Genomic DNA, 17,617 nt, shown 5'->3' with positions numbered 1-17,617 from the left:
TTGTCTGAAAGAAAGGGAAGTGTCTGTACAGTTGTGATCCTGTTCCCTCTGTGGTGACAGAAGGTACTTTCTTCTTGTGGCTGGGGCTGAAGACTGTCCTGACCCCACACATGAGAAGCTGGTTTCAGGAGAAGCCTCTCCTTTGGCCAGCAGCAGAAGCTGCTGTGGCGGTGCATTTTCTGCCTTGAGAGAGGCTGTGTGAAGCATAAGGGGTGTGGCCCAAGGTTATGGTGTCCCACCCTCTGGGACGTGTGTTGGGAGCCTGGGAAAGCTACAGACAGTGATGTCCCGGGTATGGCTCAGAGACACTCTGTGAAGGATGCAAGAGAGTAAAACAGACAAGGGTAGGATTCTGCTGAAAGCTGACATCTAATGCAAATCTGATTACTTCTCCTCTGGGAATGGCCCCTTCCATGGATCACAAAGGGTCCTAGACAATTAGTTCAAACATTTTAAAAGACACATCTTAAGCATCTGAATTTAGACTAAAAACAAAGTTCCCCTCTGAAGGCTATCTTTTATGTAGAGATTAAATTATAAAACTTCATCTAAGATGAGAAAGTACCTCTACTGACAAACCTTGTCATATTGTCTTAGACCATTTTGGCTACAGCAACAGTGTCACTAAATTTAGAGAGCTCACTGTGATCCAGACTGATGACTAAATGTGATCATGCAAAGGGGTTTTCAAAGGTATGATTGATTAAACTGAAACTTAAATCTATTTTGTGCTGGATTTTGTAGGATCTTCAGAGGCCTTGATATAAGAAGTCACATAAGACAACACTGTACCAGAATCAGTTTGGTATAGATTTATGAAGACCTTTTGTGTGATGGATCAGTGCACACCTAATTTGGCAGGAACATTTTAAAGGCATTAGAACCCTTGTTCATAAAGTCACAAATAAAATCTTTTCACAAACCTCACAGAACAGAATATATGAAACATGGGATAAAACTTCCAAGTGTCTCCATACTCCACATTGAAAATGAAAGTGAGGGAACTCCAGCTGCATACATGTGCATATACACACACACAGCACAAAGTTAACATGTTCAAGCCAGGGTTTAGAAGGAGAATGCTAAACCTACAATTTAAATCAAGGAACAAAATGTGGCAAAACTGCAAATACTCCCTCTAAAATTTTTCTGCTTTGCCTGCAGTAATCTCTTCAGGCATTCCAAATATTATTTAATTATACCTCCCATATATGAAACCCGTGATTTTGCCATAAAGGATAATACCAATCTTCACATTCAATGGCTTTATCAGCACAGTCCTGCTTTTTAAAAAGCTAAGAACTTATCCAGAACTAAAGCAAGTCTGCTCAATCCTAGAAATCACTTCTCATGTTTGAGGAAAAAAAAGAAACAAAAATTATCCCCCCTCCAAACCTCTCCCTACCTTCAAAGTTCAGGTGTCATTCAGCGTTTTCCTACTCTATTACTTTTCCAGTGCTGCTCAGAAAGAAATGGGAGTCATGGGGATTTGTGGATATGTCAAGTCTCTGCAGCTACTAAATGATGCATAAGGAAAAGCTCTGTTCTCTCACCAAATCATTCAGAGGAGATCGGAGCATATCTGAGTGCAATGTGATCCTGTTGCTGCTCCTACTTCAAACTGAGTTTGTGGATTATGATGTCTGTTCCTACCCTGTGCCAGGGCCAGAAGACTAGCTCTGCTAACTGAATAACACCACACAACTGGGACCAATAGCTTTGCTTATTTTTACCTGTAAACTATATGACTGTGCTTTGTAAACAATACCCATATTTGAATTTTCTCTAAAACTAGCTATAATGGTTTTTCCAATTTCTGCAGGCTAGGTTTATCAAAGTTCTCAGCATGCAGTTTTTTGTGTGTGCTCTGTCATGTACATGTTGATGAGATATTCTTTGCCTGAGCTACATAACTGATCCTGTGGGCCAGTCACCCTGAAATTTGTTTGCTTTAGTCAAGGAGAGGTGTGGATACTTACTGCGGTCCAGTCACTTTTTTCATAGAGCATCAGGGGAGCTGAAAACTTATGGATGGTATCAGTTGCAGTCTCCTCTGATATTTCTTGTCTTCCTATAGCATTTAAGACAATTATCCTTGTTCTTTTAAGAGAGGAGAGTTTTCACAGAAGTGATTCCACCATCCTTTACCTCCCAACACTGATTACGCACCAGCCTGGCACAGAATAGTTGTGGGCTTTGGCCACCTCTAGGTTTTCGTTTCCTGAGAACTACTATGGGTATGATGACAAACCAATGCCATGGTTACTACCAGAGAATGAGCAGAAAAACTGAAGAGAAGCATGCCGTTTAAATGATCAGGACAGCTTCGTATAGCACATTCTGGTTGGTAAAACAAAACAAATGTGCTGTGAGCTCTGTATGCCTAACAGATTGCAGACTTGTCTAACCTGCTAAACCAAGGCAGATCATGGAAAGAGGTTTTTTAAAATGCTTACATTTTTAATGAGATTTATGAAAGAGTTCTCCATTCACTAACTTCTTTTATGATGCAAGTGGAAGAATTCAGATACAAGTTTAAAAGCCCCAAAACTTATACCTTACCCAAGAAAAGAAAGTGAGTCAGGAGTAAGTTGAAGGTGCTTTACAAAATGGAAGATTAAGCAGCACTGAAAGAACAAAATCATCATTTTTAAATTTGCATGTGATTTTTATCAAGCAGAGTAGGCAGCTAATTAGTACAATCAGTGCTTTCTTAATTCCTCTTCAGTTATTCATCAAATAAATGAAGAGTGGGTCACTGTAAAACAATTTCCTTCATACTTAAGATACAAAATGTGCCTAGTTTACAAAGCCCTGAGCTCTTGTCATTGAGAAGGGTCAGGGCAGAAACCCTGGTGAGAAAGGAGCTGGTGAGAGTGTATCTGAATCTGTGAAGTGATACAGAAGCTACATGGATACTTTATGAGTTTCAAGATCAAACTTTTTGAATATTATAACAAGAGTAGCTAATCTAGCACTGGAGGTGCAATTAGCACAACAAAAATACTTCAGAACCTGGGAAGGAACATATTACCAGTCAAACTCACTGAGTGGATTTGTAGCAAGGAAGGTGAGTTGGACGGTATCAGTTGTATGCCACTATGCCATGTTAGACTGTACAAACAGTCTGTTGTTATAAAGGAAAACACATAGAGAGACACAGCAAGAGATCTGCTGCCATAGAAACAGATGTAGCTGCTAGATATGCTGCATCATTGCTACACTGAAGAAAAACCATGGATCAGCAGTATACCACAGACTGCATCTAACTTGCTTTGTTCAATCAGAATTTAAAATCCAAAACAGATAAATGATGATCAGTTATTATTTATAATATAATGCAGCTGCACCATCTTAGCATACTTTCTAACAGGACAGTAACTAGTGGAAAACGAGATGAAACACTAAAAAATTAAGGATTAAGTATCATTCAGAAGCTGATGTTCAGAGTGCTTTACATTCTCAGAAAAATGAAAAAAGCCACAGTGCCTGATCATTCATTTCTTATCCAGACATTACTCCTACAGCAAAGAGTGCTTTACTTTTGCAGGTTTTGTTCCTATTTGCTAGGAAATGAAACTGAAATTCCATCTTTCTAATGCAAGGCCATCTGTCCTATTCCAGTTGATGGTACTTTCTTGTACATAAGGAATCCATCTGCCAGGATCATACACTACAACAGTGCCCATTTCATCTTCTATTATACCCAATCTTGTTCCAGCCTTGTAGAGACTTAGCAGTCTCTTTCACCTACAGTGCAACTGCTTTATGTGGAATCAATTAAAATTTTAAACAAATGAAAAGAAGCCTGTCTAAATCACTGCAGAAACAGGATTTTAAAGTTTACTTTTAGAAAAAATTATGACAACAGCTTAAGGCTGAAATGGTATTTCTCTGTAGTCAGTATCTCATTATTCATAATTCTCTAGTAACATGCAAATGCTTTTTTTTAATTTCTGCTTTTAAATTATGGCAACATGGAGCTTTGGATTATCCGGAGAGAGTTTAGCACTGATATACAGGTGATAGATTGAATTCTGAGCCCACCTGATTCTCACTTCTTAAAAGATTGGACTACATAAAATAGTAGTATAATAAATTACAGGCAGAGATGTAATATCTGTTATGTGTATTATATTTAGGGCACAGGGATGACAATTGGTAGATGCTATAATCTCCTGCCACTGTATTAATCTTTACTGAGTGCTGTCAGTTCCTGGTAGAATTTTGATGTTATCACTTAAATAGGAAAAAAATTGTATGTTGAAAATTACTCAGTGTTTCTCTTTTCTGTGAGACAAAAATAAAGTGCTCCATTCAAATGCACTCCTACATGGTTTTCACTGCATAATGGTACTCTGTGGCAGCAGCTTGCACAGTAATGCTGCTTTCTACTAAAAGGCATGAATTGACCTTATGTAAATTGCAGTAATTGTTTCCTGCATTAATGAAAAGATCCTTCATTTTTCCAGAAGAGGAAATTCAATTGAATTAAGATACTATTAATCCAGAAGTTCAGATATTTTCAATATTTACACATTTCTGGTACTAATACCATAGAACAACCTATGCAAGCAGAAGCTTCTGGAAATGAACATCACAGATGTATCACTTAAGCATAAAAGTGTTGAAAGCACTTTATGTCTTTTTAGCATATACTTTCCAAATACATATTTTTAGATGTTTTGCTGAGCATCTAGTTGATTATATTGTCTCTTCACTAAACACAACATTTAAATCTATGTCTTCTACTCCCAAGTGCCTGAAAGGAGTCTTAAGAAAAAAAAGCTTCCATTCAGGTTGGCCTTGTTTTTACTCCTTGAGAGTGCTTGGTATATATCAAAGTAATGAGTGCCTATTAAGAAGGTGAGACAAAAGGACAGAAGATTTGTATATTGTATGCTGTGTCTTTTCAAACTGTGATATACATCACCTTAAAAAAAAATTTTAAAACCTCATGGTTCTCGGGACAGTGAAGAGTCAGTTAACAATAAACAAGATCCTTTACCTATCATAGTGAATGTTAAAAATTTCTGGAACTCTGTATGTTAGCTAACATAATCACTCAGTTTTTCACTATCTGAAATCCACTGGAACCAAATCAATCTTGAGGAAATGTAGACTGTCAAGATTAAATAACCTTGTATATTTGAAAACTAGCAGGAAATCTTCTAGCTTTTGCTACAACTTATAGCTACCTGCCCAGGTAAGCAATCATAATGGCAAAATATGGGACACACATGAACACATATATGATTGAGGGGTGGATTAAATTAATTTCTAAACAATTTTAAAAAATAGAAAGGTTCATTCCCTTGAAATTGCCAGAATTACTTGATAACTGCCAGTAAGAAACCTGTTGCACTATCCTTAGTATGACTGTGTAGAATGTGGATTCAAACAGGCTGAGTGCAGCTCTGGCTGTCCTTGGTCCAGCTTAAGTAGCCTGTGTGAGGCTTTGGAAATTGTTAGCAGTAAGGGCCTGGGAAATTATAAACCTGGAGTAGTAGTAGCAGGGTCAGTGATTCACCAGCATGGACAAGAACATGGACAGAATATGAACAAGAGGGGAAGACAATGAGGTATGGAAATCTTTGCTGTCTCCAGTTTCTTCCATTCTCCTTTAATGCTCTTAGAAAAGTGGAAATCCATGTATTTTTTTATGATTTATTGCTCCTCGAGTTCTAGTACCCTGCCGTCTCTTCTCACAAAAACTACAACTCCATACAATAGGCTGTGTTTACCCACTTCATCCTTTTTACCACATCATTACTTTTCTCTTTCCTTAGATTGTGTGTGTCCCAGGAAGTACAATCTCTTCCTGTTTGCCATTGCACAGTGAGAAAGATCATGACAGCAAGCTGTATAGATGGCCAAAATATGTATGGTCAAAGGTGACCCCAGAGGCTAATCCTGCCAGATGTTCATGTGCTTGCAGCCAGGACTCCAGGGAGGGTATTACCTCACCCAACACAAACTGCTATACCACAGCCCATGCAGACGCTCCCGGGTCCTGCTGTACTGCCAGGCTGAATCACCAGCAGCATTGTGCCCCTTTGTCTACAGAAACAGAAGCTGACTGACAAACACTTCTAGAAGGCTGATACTTCTTCAAGGTACCTATTTTAATTGCTCTTCATTCCTTCTCTCCCTTCTAAGAAAGAGCAGAAAGATTCTACAGGAGTAAAGTGCAAATAATGTGCAGTACCATCACATTTTGCTTTCAAACCAGGAGCGTCTTCCAAAACAGATCAAATAATCAGCGCTAACAAAACCACCAAATCAAGCAGTAGCTAATTATTAACCCACACCAACTAACAAAAGCAGCAGCATTTCATCTCTCCCCTTAGCGTAAAAATTCAAAACTGTGAAATGAGAAATGTTCTAGCTGGAACCTCGTAAATGTCCTAACCCCACCTCTCACCAATCTGTCTTTCCTGCCTATCAAATCCAACTGACTGACAGGCAATTTGTATGAGCCTTTGTACTATGTAACCTCCAGTAATTCCTTCTTTAAAAAGCCTTTCACTCCTGCTCACTGCAGGAGGTGAAAAAATGTGCCTGTGTGAAGTAAACAAGCAAATTCGGCAGAAACTAACCCATCAACTCCCATTAGCACTACTCTTAGGTACGGCTATAGGCCAAGGGCCATAACTGGCGACTTTGTCATTGTTTTACTTCATCTCTCAAGAGACAGTGATGAGATCTTATTGGCCTAATTAACATCTAAGTCCCATCAGACTATTTTAGATCAGATTAAGTTGAGATTGTTTGGACAGATGAAGATACAGAGCTAAAAAATACTGAGAATGACACACTTTCTGACATGAATTGGTCATTTCTTCAAGGAAGAGGAAGTATTGTTTCTCTCTCCCCTTTTCCCTAGCAACCATGAAAATTTTGGGTTCTTTTTCATTTATAGAAGAGCCCTGATTTCAGGATTGCCAGAAAATAGAAGCATCTGCTTGTAACCAAGGTATCTTCTGAATAGCACAGGACCTACAGTTAAAACCCTAAGAGCTTTTTAGACCTTATGTCTTATTATAGCAATTATTTCAGATAAAAGGAAATTACAAAGCCTGAGGTATGGGAAGGCTTTCATCACACCATGGAGTGCTCATATTATAATCCATCCCCAGGAGAGAACTTGCTTGACAAATACTATACATGGGAGCCTCTATAAGAGGATAAATAATTGTTGATCTGCTGGTAAATTCTGACAGATCATCTTTTCTATGCAGCTTGAGTGAAAGACATAATCAGAAAGTCCTTGATCTGTTAATGGGCTAATAGCACTCTAAATCCGAACTACCTTGAAAAACACTGAAAGTTTTAAAATGTTATTTTACATTTTTCTCTTTTTCAGTGAAGTAGTATCAATGAACTCGATGCATCATATTGATACTATACTGAGGGTGTTGTAGTTTTTAGTATGGTTTTTATAATTTTTCACTCAATTAATGTTTAGCAGAATTATTTTCATTCCCACTAAGTTCAGCATAAGTTCTCAAGCAGTGCTTTTTGTCAGGGTGGTTGGCCAATGTCTCAAATAGGCCAAAATAAATAAACATTAGTTACTTAAATGAATATATAAAATTTCTTACCAACTGCTACATTTGTTCTTTAAGTCAGAGTCATTGTGGGAATTTCAAACAGACAAGCAGCTTTCCCTAATGAAGGGAAAAGGAAAAAAAATCTGCAACCTTCAGCTATAATCCCATTATGCAATCATAGCTGGAGACTCCAAACCAAGAATGTCAGCCAGTCACATTCCTAACAGAGATGGAAGAAATTTCTAGGCAAGGCACTCATGTGACTATACAAGTGCAAGTCATTAAATAGAACTTAGAAATGGAAACAGATACAATCTCCACAGCCTCTTTACTTCTGTCCAGACAATTTGCCAAGAGAGGAGGTGACTAGTGCTGAAGAGGAATGAGAGAAGTATTGGTCCTTTTCTGCCAGACCAATTATTGTATCATCACTGTGCTGCTGGGAGTTTGGGGCCTGCTGTGGTAGTAGATCTGAAAAATCAGAGTAACACACCTCTAGTGCACAAAAGGATGATGGTTTTCAAAAGATTCAAAAATGCATGAATGTCTAACAACTTGTATCCTGAAAATCTTCCACTGAATCCATGGGGGGAGGTAGCTGCAAAGTAATTAAAATGTTAACCATGTAAGATGGTCACATTTTTAAAGATGTTTATAGATATTTTGTGGAACAGATTAGGGTTTGGGTGTTTTACCATTTTTGCCATGAAATGAAACATATAAAATAAAATTTAAATGAACCCTCCATCACAGATCTCTGAAGCATAATGATGCTAAAAATAAAACGTTACCAGGGAAACAGAATGGAACTGAAATTAGCAATAGGGCCTGATCTAAAGCCACTGAAATAAAATGAGAACAGGATCAAACTACACTGAAGAAAATAAATCAAAAATAAAAAAGTCCTTCAACTGCAAAAGCTTTATTCTGTTAGTATCTCTGGTTATAAACCAAAACTAAAATAAGAATCCTAGTATGGCTCTTTTCAGCTGTCTGAATGTCCTCATACAGGGATGTGTGTTTGTGTGTGTGAACAAGACTCTCAGTATCTACTGAGCACCAATAGACTACAAGGGGTCCCCAGCCTGCACTGCACTTATTTCTCCCTCAGCATAAGAGCCCATAAGTTGAGTCAGTTTTACATAACTAAAATTTCATCTGTTCTATCACTTATGTTGGCAATTCTTCCCTCTGATGTTTTTAAACTCCTTCTAGAGAAAGTTAAAAGGTGGGAAATTATTCAAGATACATTTCATTAAGAGTCTAGATACTCTAATTTCAGCATACAGACACACACATTCATAAGGAGCAGAGTCACCTACCACAAAGTTAAAAACCTTAAAACTTCTCTATTTCTGAAAATGTTAGCCTACTCCTATAAAATGGCCAAATAGTTATTTTCAGAGAGAAGAAATTACTTCAGGACTAAATTATTTACAGAGAAGTACAACTCCAGACTTGACATCTCCATCCTACATTTGTTAATTTTATCACCAATCTGAAGCTTATTTCCTCACTTCACCCACAACTTCACTGTGGTACTGGTATCATATACCTCTGCCACAATATCCGTTCCTACTCAAGTGATGGCAGGAAGGCTCCCCTGTTTTTATTATTGCCCCTCAACTAAAGAAATCTTAATGCTTACATACTCCTTCAAAAGACCAGAAGATTAATTCTCACCAAAGAAACTACCTGGCAGCTGAGCATTATTTTCTCTAAAATATTATTGTTTTTTTCTGAAATGGGACAGTCTCACAATATCGGTGATAATCAGTGATTTTTAATGGCTATTCATTTTACTCATTTTTGGTTCTTGGTTAAGATTTCTATTTCCAACCCAAAGACAGCTCAATATTATTGGTAGTATTAATCATTTGTTTAGAGATGTCATTGTGAGCTAAACCTTTTCAAGTTGATGCCCCAGGGTTCATAAACAAATTTGCAAACTCAAGGGTGGATACTTGACTGCAGAAAATTACAATGAGACACAATTCACACTTAGGGAAAAAAATGTATATACGTATAAATGGTGATTTTACAGGTATTTATAGTCTATCTACATCAAATGAAGTTATTAAACATTATCAGCCCGTTTTCCCTTTCATACTTTCAACTTATTGCAGGTGACTGCAGGGCATTTCCTTTGAGTGGTAACTCCCATCTGTATACCCTGGTCCAACACATACAAGCCACATAAAAGATAGAAGGGGCTTAGATTACTTTTACTAATGTAAAGACCTTCCCCACAACAATGCATATTTAAGACGGTAAAAGCTATAGCCCCTTAAAGTCTTTTAAGAATACTGTAAGCCTACCTTCTCATTAGCTTATTGTTGCTAATTGCAATGCAAACTTTTATTTTTACTCACTGTTAAGAACACTGGCTTTTCATTAAATAATGCTATTGATCAAAGTTTGAGGACCTGGCCTAGATTCAACCCCTCTAAGAACAGGTCATAGAAGAAGGGCACATCAGACTGGGCTCCCAGTGGGGAGAAGGAAATATGTAATGACTTTTTTGGGGAAATACAAGCAGTTCCACCTGGCTCAGGTTCATTCTGTAGAATCAGGCAGAGTAGCAGGTGACCTGCCTCAAATTCATAAACTTAGCCTTTAATTTTCAAGGGCATACAAGGATCTGCATTTGAAAGCAGTCATCTGATGTTTAGCTTCCTGACACCACTGTAAGTGGCTGTGTTATATAAAAAACCTCAGAGAGATATAACTTGGTGATATCCAATGTTTAGCTTTTTTCGACACAGATATACGTGTAAAAACAATAAACGTATTATTGCAAGTGGGATCACAGCAACTGAAACAAAGTCTTTCATTGACTCATTTAGACTGGAAAGGACCTATAAGATTGAGTCCAGCCACTAACCCCTCACTGCCAAGGCCACTGCTAAACCATGTCCATAAGTGCCACATCTACACACCTTTTAAATATGTCCAGGGATATACACAGCCACTTCCCTGGGTGGTGATTTCCAAGCTTGACATCCCTTTTGGTGAAGAAATTTATCCAAATATCAAATATAAACCTCCTCTGGTGCAATTTGAGACCATTTCCTCCCATCCTATTACTTGTTACTTGGGAGAAATGACTGACACCCACCCAGCTCCATTCAGGTACTTGTAGAGAGCAATAAGGTCTCCCATAAACCTCCTTTTTCTCCAGCCTAAACAACTGCAATTCATCAGGCTTGTGCTCCAGCCCCTTCCCCAGCCCTGCTGTCCTTCTGTGGATACTCTCCAGCACCTAAATGACTTTCTTGAAATGATGGGCCCAAAACTGGACACAACACTCGAGGTGTGGCCTCACCAGTACCACTTACGGGGGACAATCCTTGCTCTGGTTCTGCAGGCCACAGTATTCGTGATACAAGCCAGGATGCCACTGGCCTTCTTGGCCACCTGGGCACACTGCCAGCTGTTGTTACTGAGACTTCTTGTCCCATGATGGTCCCACATCTGGTGCCCAGACTGGACAGATTAAAAACATAGGTCATCACACTACTTCTCTTTTAAGTGATTTCTGTCCTTTTAGTTACATGCTGAACCCAAGTAAATAGTGGCCTTGATGGCAGACACCAAGGTCTGTCATCATCACAAGGAAAGTTAGTATGTCATCTTCATGTCAAGGCAATATTAAAAAAGAAAATGCACACCTCTTTTTTTGATGTTATTTGACATGTAAATGAGTATAGCAGTGACACTTTTATGTTTTATTTATAAGACATAAAGCAGAATTAATCTTGAGGGTTATTCTGAAGTATTCAAACAGCATTTTGTTGAAGTAGGCAGTCTACTATCATGTTATAGAGCACAAAATAGCAGTATCTACCTTAAAATGTTCACTTGGAATAGTATCAGGATTCAAAATAGCAAACCTCTGGCTCGAGTGATTCCATTAACAGCTCACTTGTCACTTCAGTATGAACTGAGTTAATTTCTCTTATAAAAACTTCTTTTTAGGAAAACAAAAGGTCAGCGAAGAAGAATTGATTCAAAATATATATATTCCCAATTGTAGTTTAGAGTTTATATGTTTGCTACTTTTATTTTTACTCGTTTATTCTTATTTTTATGTATTATTTTATGTATTTAATCTCCATTATTGCAAACCTGAACTCAGTCTAAATGATGTGCAAGCATCTTGCAGACTTTTACTACCCTAAATGCAAGAGCAGCTGCTGAATATGTCAACGAAGCCAAATGGAAGCAGCTGTCTAGATTCCACTCCTGGAAAAGGCTACTGGAAAAGCGGCTTATCAGAAAAAAAGAGAAAATCCCATGATACCCAGCTTTTATTCTCTGAATGACTTTTTTAAATCCTACCCTGCAGTACAGTGGAAAAAGAAGGCTTACTGAATATGGGGTTTCAGAGTGTCATCATGGAGAATCGCTTTGGTTGGCATGGGGCCTTGGGAAAAAATGGCGGGCTGCATCTGGCAGGGGTGAGGCAAAGAGCAAGAGGTGAGACAAAGACTAGGATAGTTAATGGGAGATTGGGCAAGGAGATTGTAATCTGTAGTTGTTGGAGATGTAAAATATGCAACCCTAGAAGCTGAAGTTGGTAGCTGCTGTACTGCTGGTTTGTAGCAGTATATAAAGATGTGCCTTGTACAATAAAATTTGGCTTTGCGTGCACCCGGCGAAGTCCATGTTTAATCACCAACACTTCTCCTCCATGCAGGCACCTTAAAGACACGTGCATGAGCTTCCAAACTAAATCCTGTACTTGCGTGAAACAAAGGAAGAAGCAGCAGGTGCTGAAGAAAAGCAGGGGATTCTGTGGCTCAGTTTTGCTCTCCACTTGGGGAATCACAGAATCCCAGAGTCCTTTGCGTTGGAAGGTCTCTTAAAGATCATCCAGTTCCAACCACCCTGCCATAGGCACAGGTGTGGTGCAGGCACACCTGTCACTAGAATTGGAAGAAAATTTACCCATGTTTACCTTTCCCCCTCCTGGATTTCAAGCTAAGATGAAAAGATCAGCTGGTGAAAGCTGAATTTTGGAGCTCACAGAACTAGGAATAGGAGTCTCCAAGGGGACCTGGTATGTTCTTTCAACCTTTGTAAGATCCTACAGCTGGAGCTCAGCCCTGTGCAGCCCAGGCACAGACGCCAGGTTGGTCCATTTCAGCATCCCCAAGTCTTTGTGGCTTCCTGTGCACCCCATGACTTCTGAATGCATTCTTGAATTACCAGCTACTGCTGTGCAGGAGATGGGAACACAGTGCTTGGAACAGCCTGTTTGGCTCATTCTTGGGTTTGCTGCTCCTGACTAAAGTCATAATCAGGAGTATATGCTGATGTAAATGTATAGCATAGTGACTTTTTATGTAATGTCTAAAACCTGTGTGACTGTTCAGAGACTCTAAAATCCAGAGGTGAAAATTACAGCTTTGGCATTCAAAAATCCTAGAAATTTTGACATCTGAATTTTCTGGTCAAGGATTTGAATGCCAATGCGGAAATTACAAAAATATTAAAACTTGTTTTCATGGGCAACCCCTTTTAAATGGCATCAGTAAACTTACAGGGGGCAGGGTATGACACTGAGGACAGACAGTACTTGGCAGTTAATGGCTTCAGATGTGGGAGATTAATTTTTTGCCCGGTTTCACCCAGTAGTTCAAGTTTTCCCAAGGCTTTGTTCAACTGGTCATTGCAGATAACTTTCACTAGATGCAAAAAGATGTAACAGCAGAACTTTTGAAGAATGTGCCCTAGGGATAGGGAGAAAACAGCAGTCTGTTTATGTGTAATAGCGCGCCGATACCCAGCCCCATCGCCCTGCAGCTGGCTGAGGCGCTCCTGCCACTCTTTGACAACGTAAGGCTTGGTGCCCCCAGCCACGGCCACTGGGTGCCTCCTGGACACTCTGTGCCCTGTGGATTTTCAGGCCTGCGCCCAGGTGGGTCTGGAGCAACTGATGCTGAGGTCTTTTTTGCTTCCTTTCATACAGGATGATAGCCAGGTGCAGCTGCTGTCCATGTCCATCTTCCGGACTTTGATGTCTTCTGTGGAAGAAGGAGGAAAAATGCCCCTGAAGACGCAAGTGTGCAGGAGCCTGGTCCCACTCTTCTTCCACTGCCATGATGAGAACCAGCATGTGGCAGAGGTGAGGACTCGTGGGCTGCTCTGGCCCCCCGGGAGGGGGCTCGGCCTCGTGGGCACCTCGTGGGCTGCAGCCTCCTCCTGGCCTTAGCACAGGGACGTGGGTCCTGTGCCCTGGGCTGTGGTGCCATCTCTGGGTCTCTGCTGCTCTCCAGGCCTCTTAGGCAACGCTGCTTTGTGTGGCCAAGTTCCTGAAGAGGAGGGGTTTCAAAAAGCCGCTGAAGAAGCAGCAGCTATGGAAGTTTGCCGAGTGCCTGGTAAGGACGGCCAGGAAGCCCCAGCTGCAGCCTGGAGAAGCCCCCTTCCTGCAGTGCCCAGTGTGTGGAGCTGGCATCCAGGGGCGCCAGCCTGCGCCCCACACGCTGCTCCTTTCCCTGGGCCGCGCGGGCTCTTCTCCAGGCTCCTCTGGCCCCGAGCCGGGTGCCGATGGAGCCCTGGCCGCGCTGGGCTGTGGGGTGGGGCGGGGCAGCACCGTGGCTCCCCGGGCACCACCCGGCCCTCGGCCCCCTCCAGAGCCTGGCTCCAGCGGCTGCTGGCCAGGACTCAGCGCTGTGCGGGCAGGGGAGGCCAGGGTTGGGCGCAGGGAGCGCCCGGCCAAGGGGCTGAGCCCACGCCAACCCTTCCCTCCTGGCGCTCTCTCCAGCTGGCAGAGGACAGGAGCCGAGCGGCCAGGCACCTGTACCGAGCCGTTGAGTACGTGGACAACCCGCAGGAGCCTCTGCGAAAGGCAGCCATCAGGTTCCTTGGTGAGCCACGAGCCCGGAGCCTCTCGCTGCCCCGCCACAGCTCGACCCCAGCCCCGGCTGCTGCCCCGGCAGCGGGACCCAGGCCCGGGGCCGTGGAGCCCCGCCTGCCCTCGGGGCCGCTGCGGCCCTCTCGCAGCCGTGCCCTCGGGCGTCAGGATACGGCAAGGGCCCGAGCTGAGCCCTGCTGGGGGGATGAGAGCCTCTGGCCACGGGGCCGGCAGCGCCGCTGTGAGGGAGCTGTGCCTCTGGGGCCGTGACCGCCTCTGTGTTCCCAGAGATCGCCGGGCGGCGCTTAAGAAGGCACTCGGCAGTTTTCTGCTACATCTGGTGAGGTGAGTGAGGGCAGCGAGGCGTCACCAGGGCTTTTCAGAGCGAGCTGCAATCCCTGGGCAGGGAGCTGCAATCCCTGCCCTGGCTGCGGAGGGCTCTGCTCCCTGTGCGGACGAGGGGCAGCGTGGGCAGAGCATAGAGAGGTTTCAGGGGCATGTGGGGCATCTGTGGCCAGCACCTTTGGGCTGATCCCGTTGGTTGCTCCTGCCTGGCCATGACAAGAGTGGGCTGCGATGGCCCTGGCAGGGGGCTCTCCTCGAGTCCCTGCATATCCGGGATCTGACCGTGGCTCTCTTTCTCTCTCTTCCAGCCCTTGAACATATGAGGAGGGACATCAGCCCTGACATCAGAAGCCTGACTCTTCAAAACACTGTGTGACCTCGGAATAGCAGACACCGGTCCATACCCTATATTCCAGAAGTTGCAAAATTGACTCTGCAGGGCATGGGAGACACAGCCTCATTTGCTGGGCCTTTGCTGCCTGCGCTTCTGGAGCTTTGCAGAGAGCTGATCTGGGAGGCTCTCTCTGCTGGGGCCACCTGAGCCAGCAGGAATTTTCCTTTTCTTTAAGGTTTTTCTTTTCTTGTTTTTATTTTCTTCTTTTTCATTTTCTATAGTATAGAAATATAGAATGTATTATAATACGCAGCCTCTCAGGATCTTTCTTTTGGGGGCCAGTATTTGCAGGGCACGGGGGAAGAGGGGAAAAAGGGTGCCTGTGCTCAGCAAGTTGCCCGGGTGTGCAGTGTGGAAGGGAAAATGGCCAGAAGCCCCTTGGCCTTTGGTGGTTCTGCTGAAGCCTTAACAGTGCCGACAGAGCTGGTGGGCAGGGGCTGGGGCTGCGGGGATCCCTGCGAGACCGGTACCTGGAGATGGCCCCAAGCCCTGTCCCAGGCAGGAACCGCCATCTGTCCTCCTGCCCGTGCGTTGCTGGCTGGATTGCTGAGGGCTCTGAGGTGCCTCTTTGTAGAGGGATTCCTTATGGAACAAGGGCCTATGATACCCCTGGAAAGATTGGACAACCCAGGGTTGCTAAGGAAAAGCCCCTGGACAGGCCCCTGGCTGCAGGCAGGCCTGGAAAGGACCTGGCTGCAGGCACCCCTGAGAGTCCTTGGCAGGTTATACACTGGTTGGCTCCCCCGCTGATTAGAGGCTGTCTAGAGGGACTGGGCATGAATCTTTGCAAAAGTAGATATAAGTTGGCCTAGTTGAACAATAAAGGGAGAACGATGCTTAATTGTATCGGTGTACGTGTCATTTATCCGGCCAGCTCTCCGGACTCAGTCCCTAACACCTCTTGATCCGGCTCCTCTGGAGCTCCGTCAGGGCTGAACCGCTGCCAGGCACGTTGGCCAGGCTGGGTGAGATCCTGAGTGGCCAGGGTGGTGGGAGGCTGTGAAGGGATGAGGTGCTGCGGAGTCCCTGATGGGACAAGGCAGTGGGAAGGCATGAGGGGGATGTGTGAAGGAGTGGGTGGCTACAAGGGGACAGGAGGCCCCTGAGGGGCCAGGGAGGTGGGAAGGCCTGAAAAATTGGGTGTCAGAGGCCATAAGCAGCCTCCAGGCAGTTGCCTCATTCCTGCCATCTGGATGCTCTGGCGCTTCCCTGAAGTGTCTCTCATGCCTGCGGCAGAAGCCCTCGAGGCTGGGCCTCAGCAGGAGGTGGGGAACACCCCAAGGTGCCCAGGCTGCGCTGGCTGGGGACAAGGTTGGCAGGGGGGCCCTGTTGGGGCATGGCCACTGGCTGCTGCCAATAAGGGGCAGTGGGCAGAGGCAGGGCTGGCGGCCAGCCCGGGCCCCCACGGCTGCCCAGGCCACGGTGCTGTGACCGAGGCCCCCCTGACACAGAGCTTGGGGCCCGCACAGCTGCTGCCACCATGGGGAAGGCGGCGATCTCTCCTCGAGCAGGGCTGCCGAGTCGCTGCTGCTGAAGCGGCTCTGGACGCCACAGAAACAGCAGCAGAGCGTGCACAGGAACAGCAGGAGCCTGAACGCTGGCACCTGCTCAACAAGGCATCCGCACCAGCCGGGATGCCAAACGGGGGGATACTGTGGGCACAGCTGCACATGGTTTGGCAAAAGGCTCCAGCAGAATTGGCCACAATGGCTTTCTCTTGACTTGCCAGCCTCACAGCAACACTTGGCAGCTTCAGCTGCAGCCTGTACCCCTGAATGACTTCAGTGGCCGTGCTTGAGGGCAGACTCGCCTTCCACAGTCAGGTGTCCCAAGGCAGCGGCATTGGTGCCATGACAAGAGAGAGACTCTGATGGGACACGAGCCCCATGCTGCAGCTGCCACCCCTCTCTATAGGGATTCAGAGTGTTGCCACGGAGAATTGCTCTGGTTGGTGTGGGGCCTTGGGAGAGAATGGCGGGCCAAGTCTGGCAGAGGCGAGACAAAGAGCAAGAGGCGAGACAAAAAGCAAGAGGCGAGACAAAGACTAGGATAGTTAATGGGAGATTGGGCAAGGAGATTGTAATCTGTAGTCATTGGAGATGTAAAACATGCAACCCTAGAAGCTGAAGTTGGTAGCTGCTGTACTGTTGGTTTGTAGCAGTATATAAAGATGTGCCTTGTACAATAAAATTTGGCTTTGCATGCACCCGGCGAAGTCCATGTTCAATCACCGACAACTGAATCTGATAAAAGCAGATTTCTGGTTGAGATCAAAGCAGAAGTACAGTCAGAGTTGGAGTAGCAGAGTGCCTCTTCCAACAAGCTCACTTGATGGAAATATCTCCTGTATATTCACAAAATGGTCTGAGGAAAAAGAGCTGATTTCTGAAACAGACTGGACAGTTGAGAGGGAAGGAATTGATTGCTCATTGAAAAATATCTCTTTCTAGGCAGCACTGTAGCAGC

General features: G+C 43.9%; 1 protein-coding gene across 1 annotated transcript; it reads left to right on the top strand.

The window, feature by feature from the left end:
- Nucleotides 1–13,602: 13,602 nt before the first annotated feature.
- Nucleotides 13,603–15,992, top strand: LOC121666000 (translation initiation factor IF-2-like). Its single transcript, XM_042031049.1, has 3 exons — nucleotides 13,603–13,683; nucleotides 13,844–14,757; nucleotides 15,066–15,992. The coding sequence occupies exons 1-3, from the start codon at nucleotides 13,603–13,605 to the stop codon at nucleotides 15,070–15,072; spliced, it is 1,002 nt and encodes a 333-aa protein (XP_041886983.1). The 3' UTR covers nucleotides 15,073–15,992.
- Nucleotides 15,993–17,617: the final 1,625 nt, after the last annotated feature.

Source organism: Corvus kubaryi, unplaced genomic scaffold (assembly GCF_017639235.1).
Source record: "Corvus kubaryi isolate FWS band 111438036 unplaced genomic scaffold, C.kubaryi_AGA036_p1.0 37334, whole genome shotgun sequence".
NCBI classification, from domain to species: domain Eukaryota; kingdom Metazoa; phylum Chordata; class Aves; order Passeriformes; family Corvidae; genus Corvus; species Corvus kubaryi.
The sequence above is the reverse complement of the archived record's forward strand: the minus strand, read 5'-3'. Positions and strand labels throughout refer to the sequence as shown.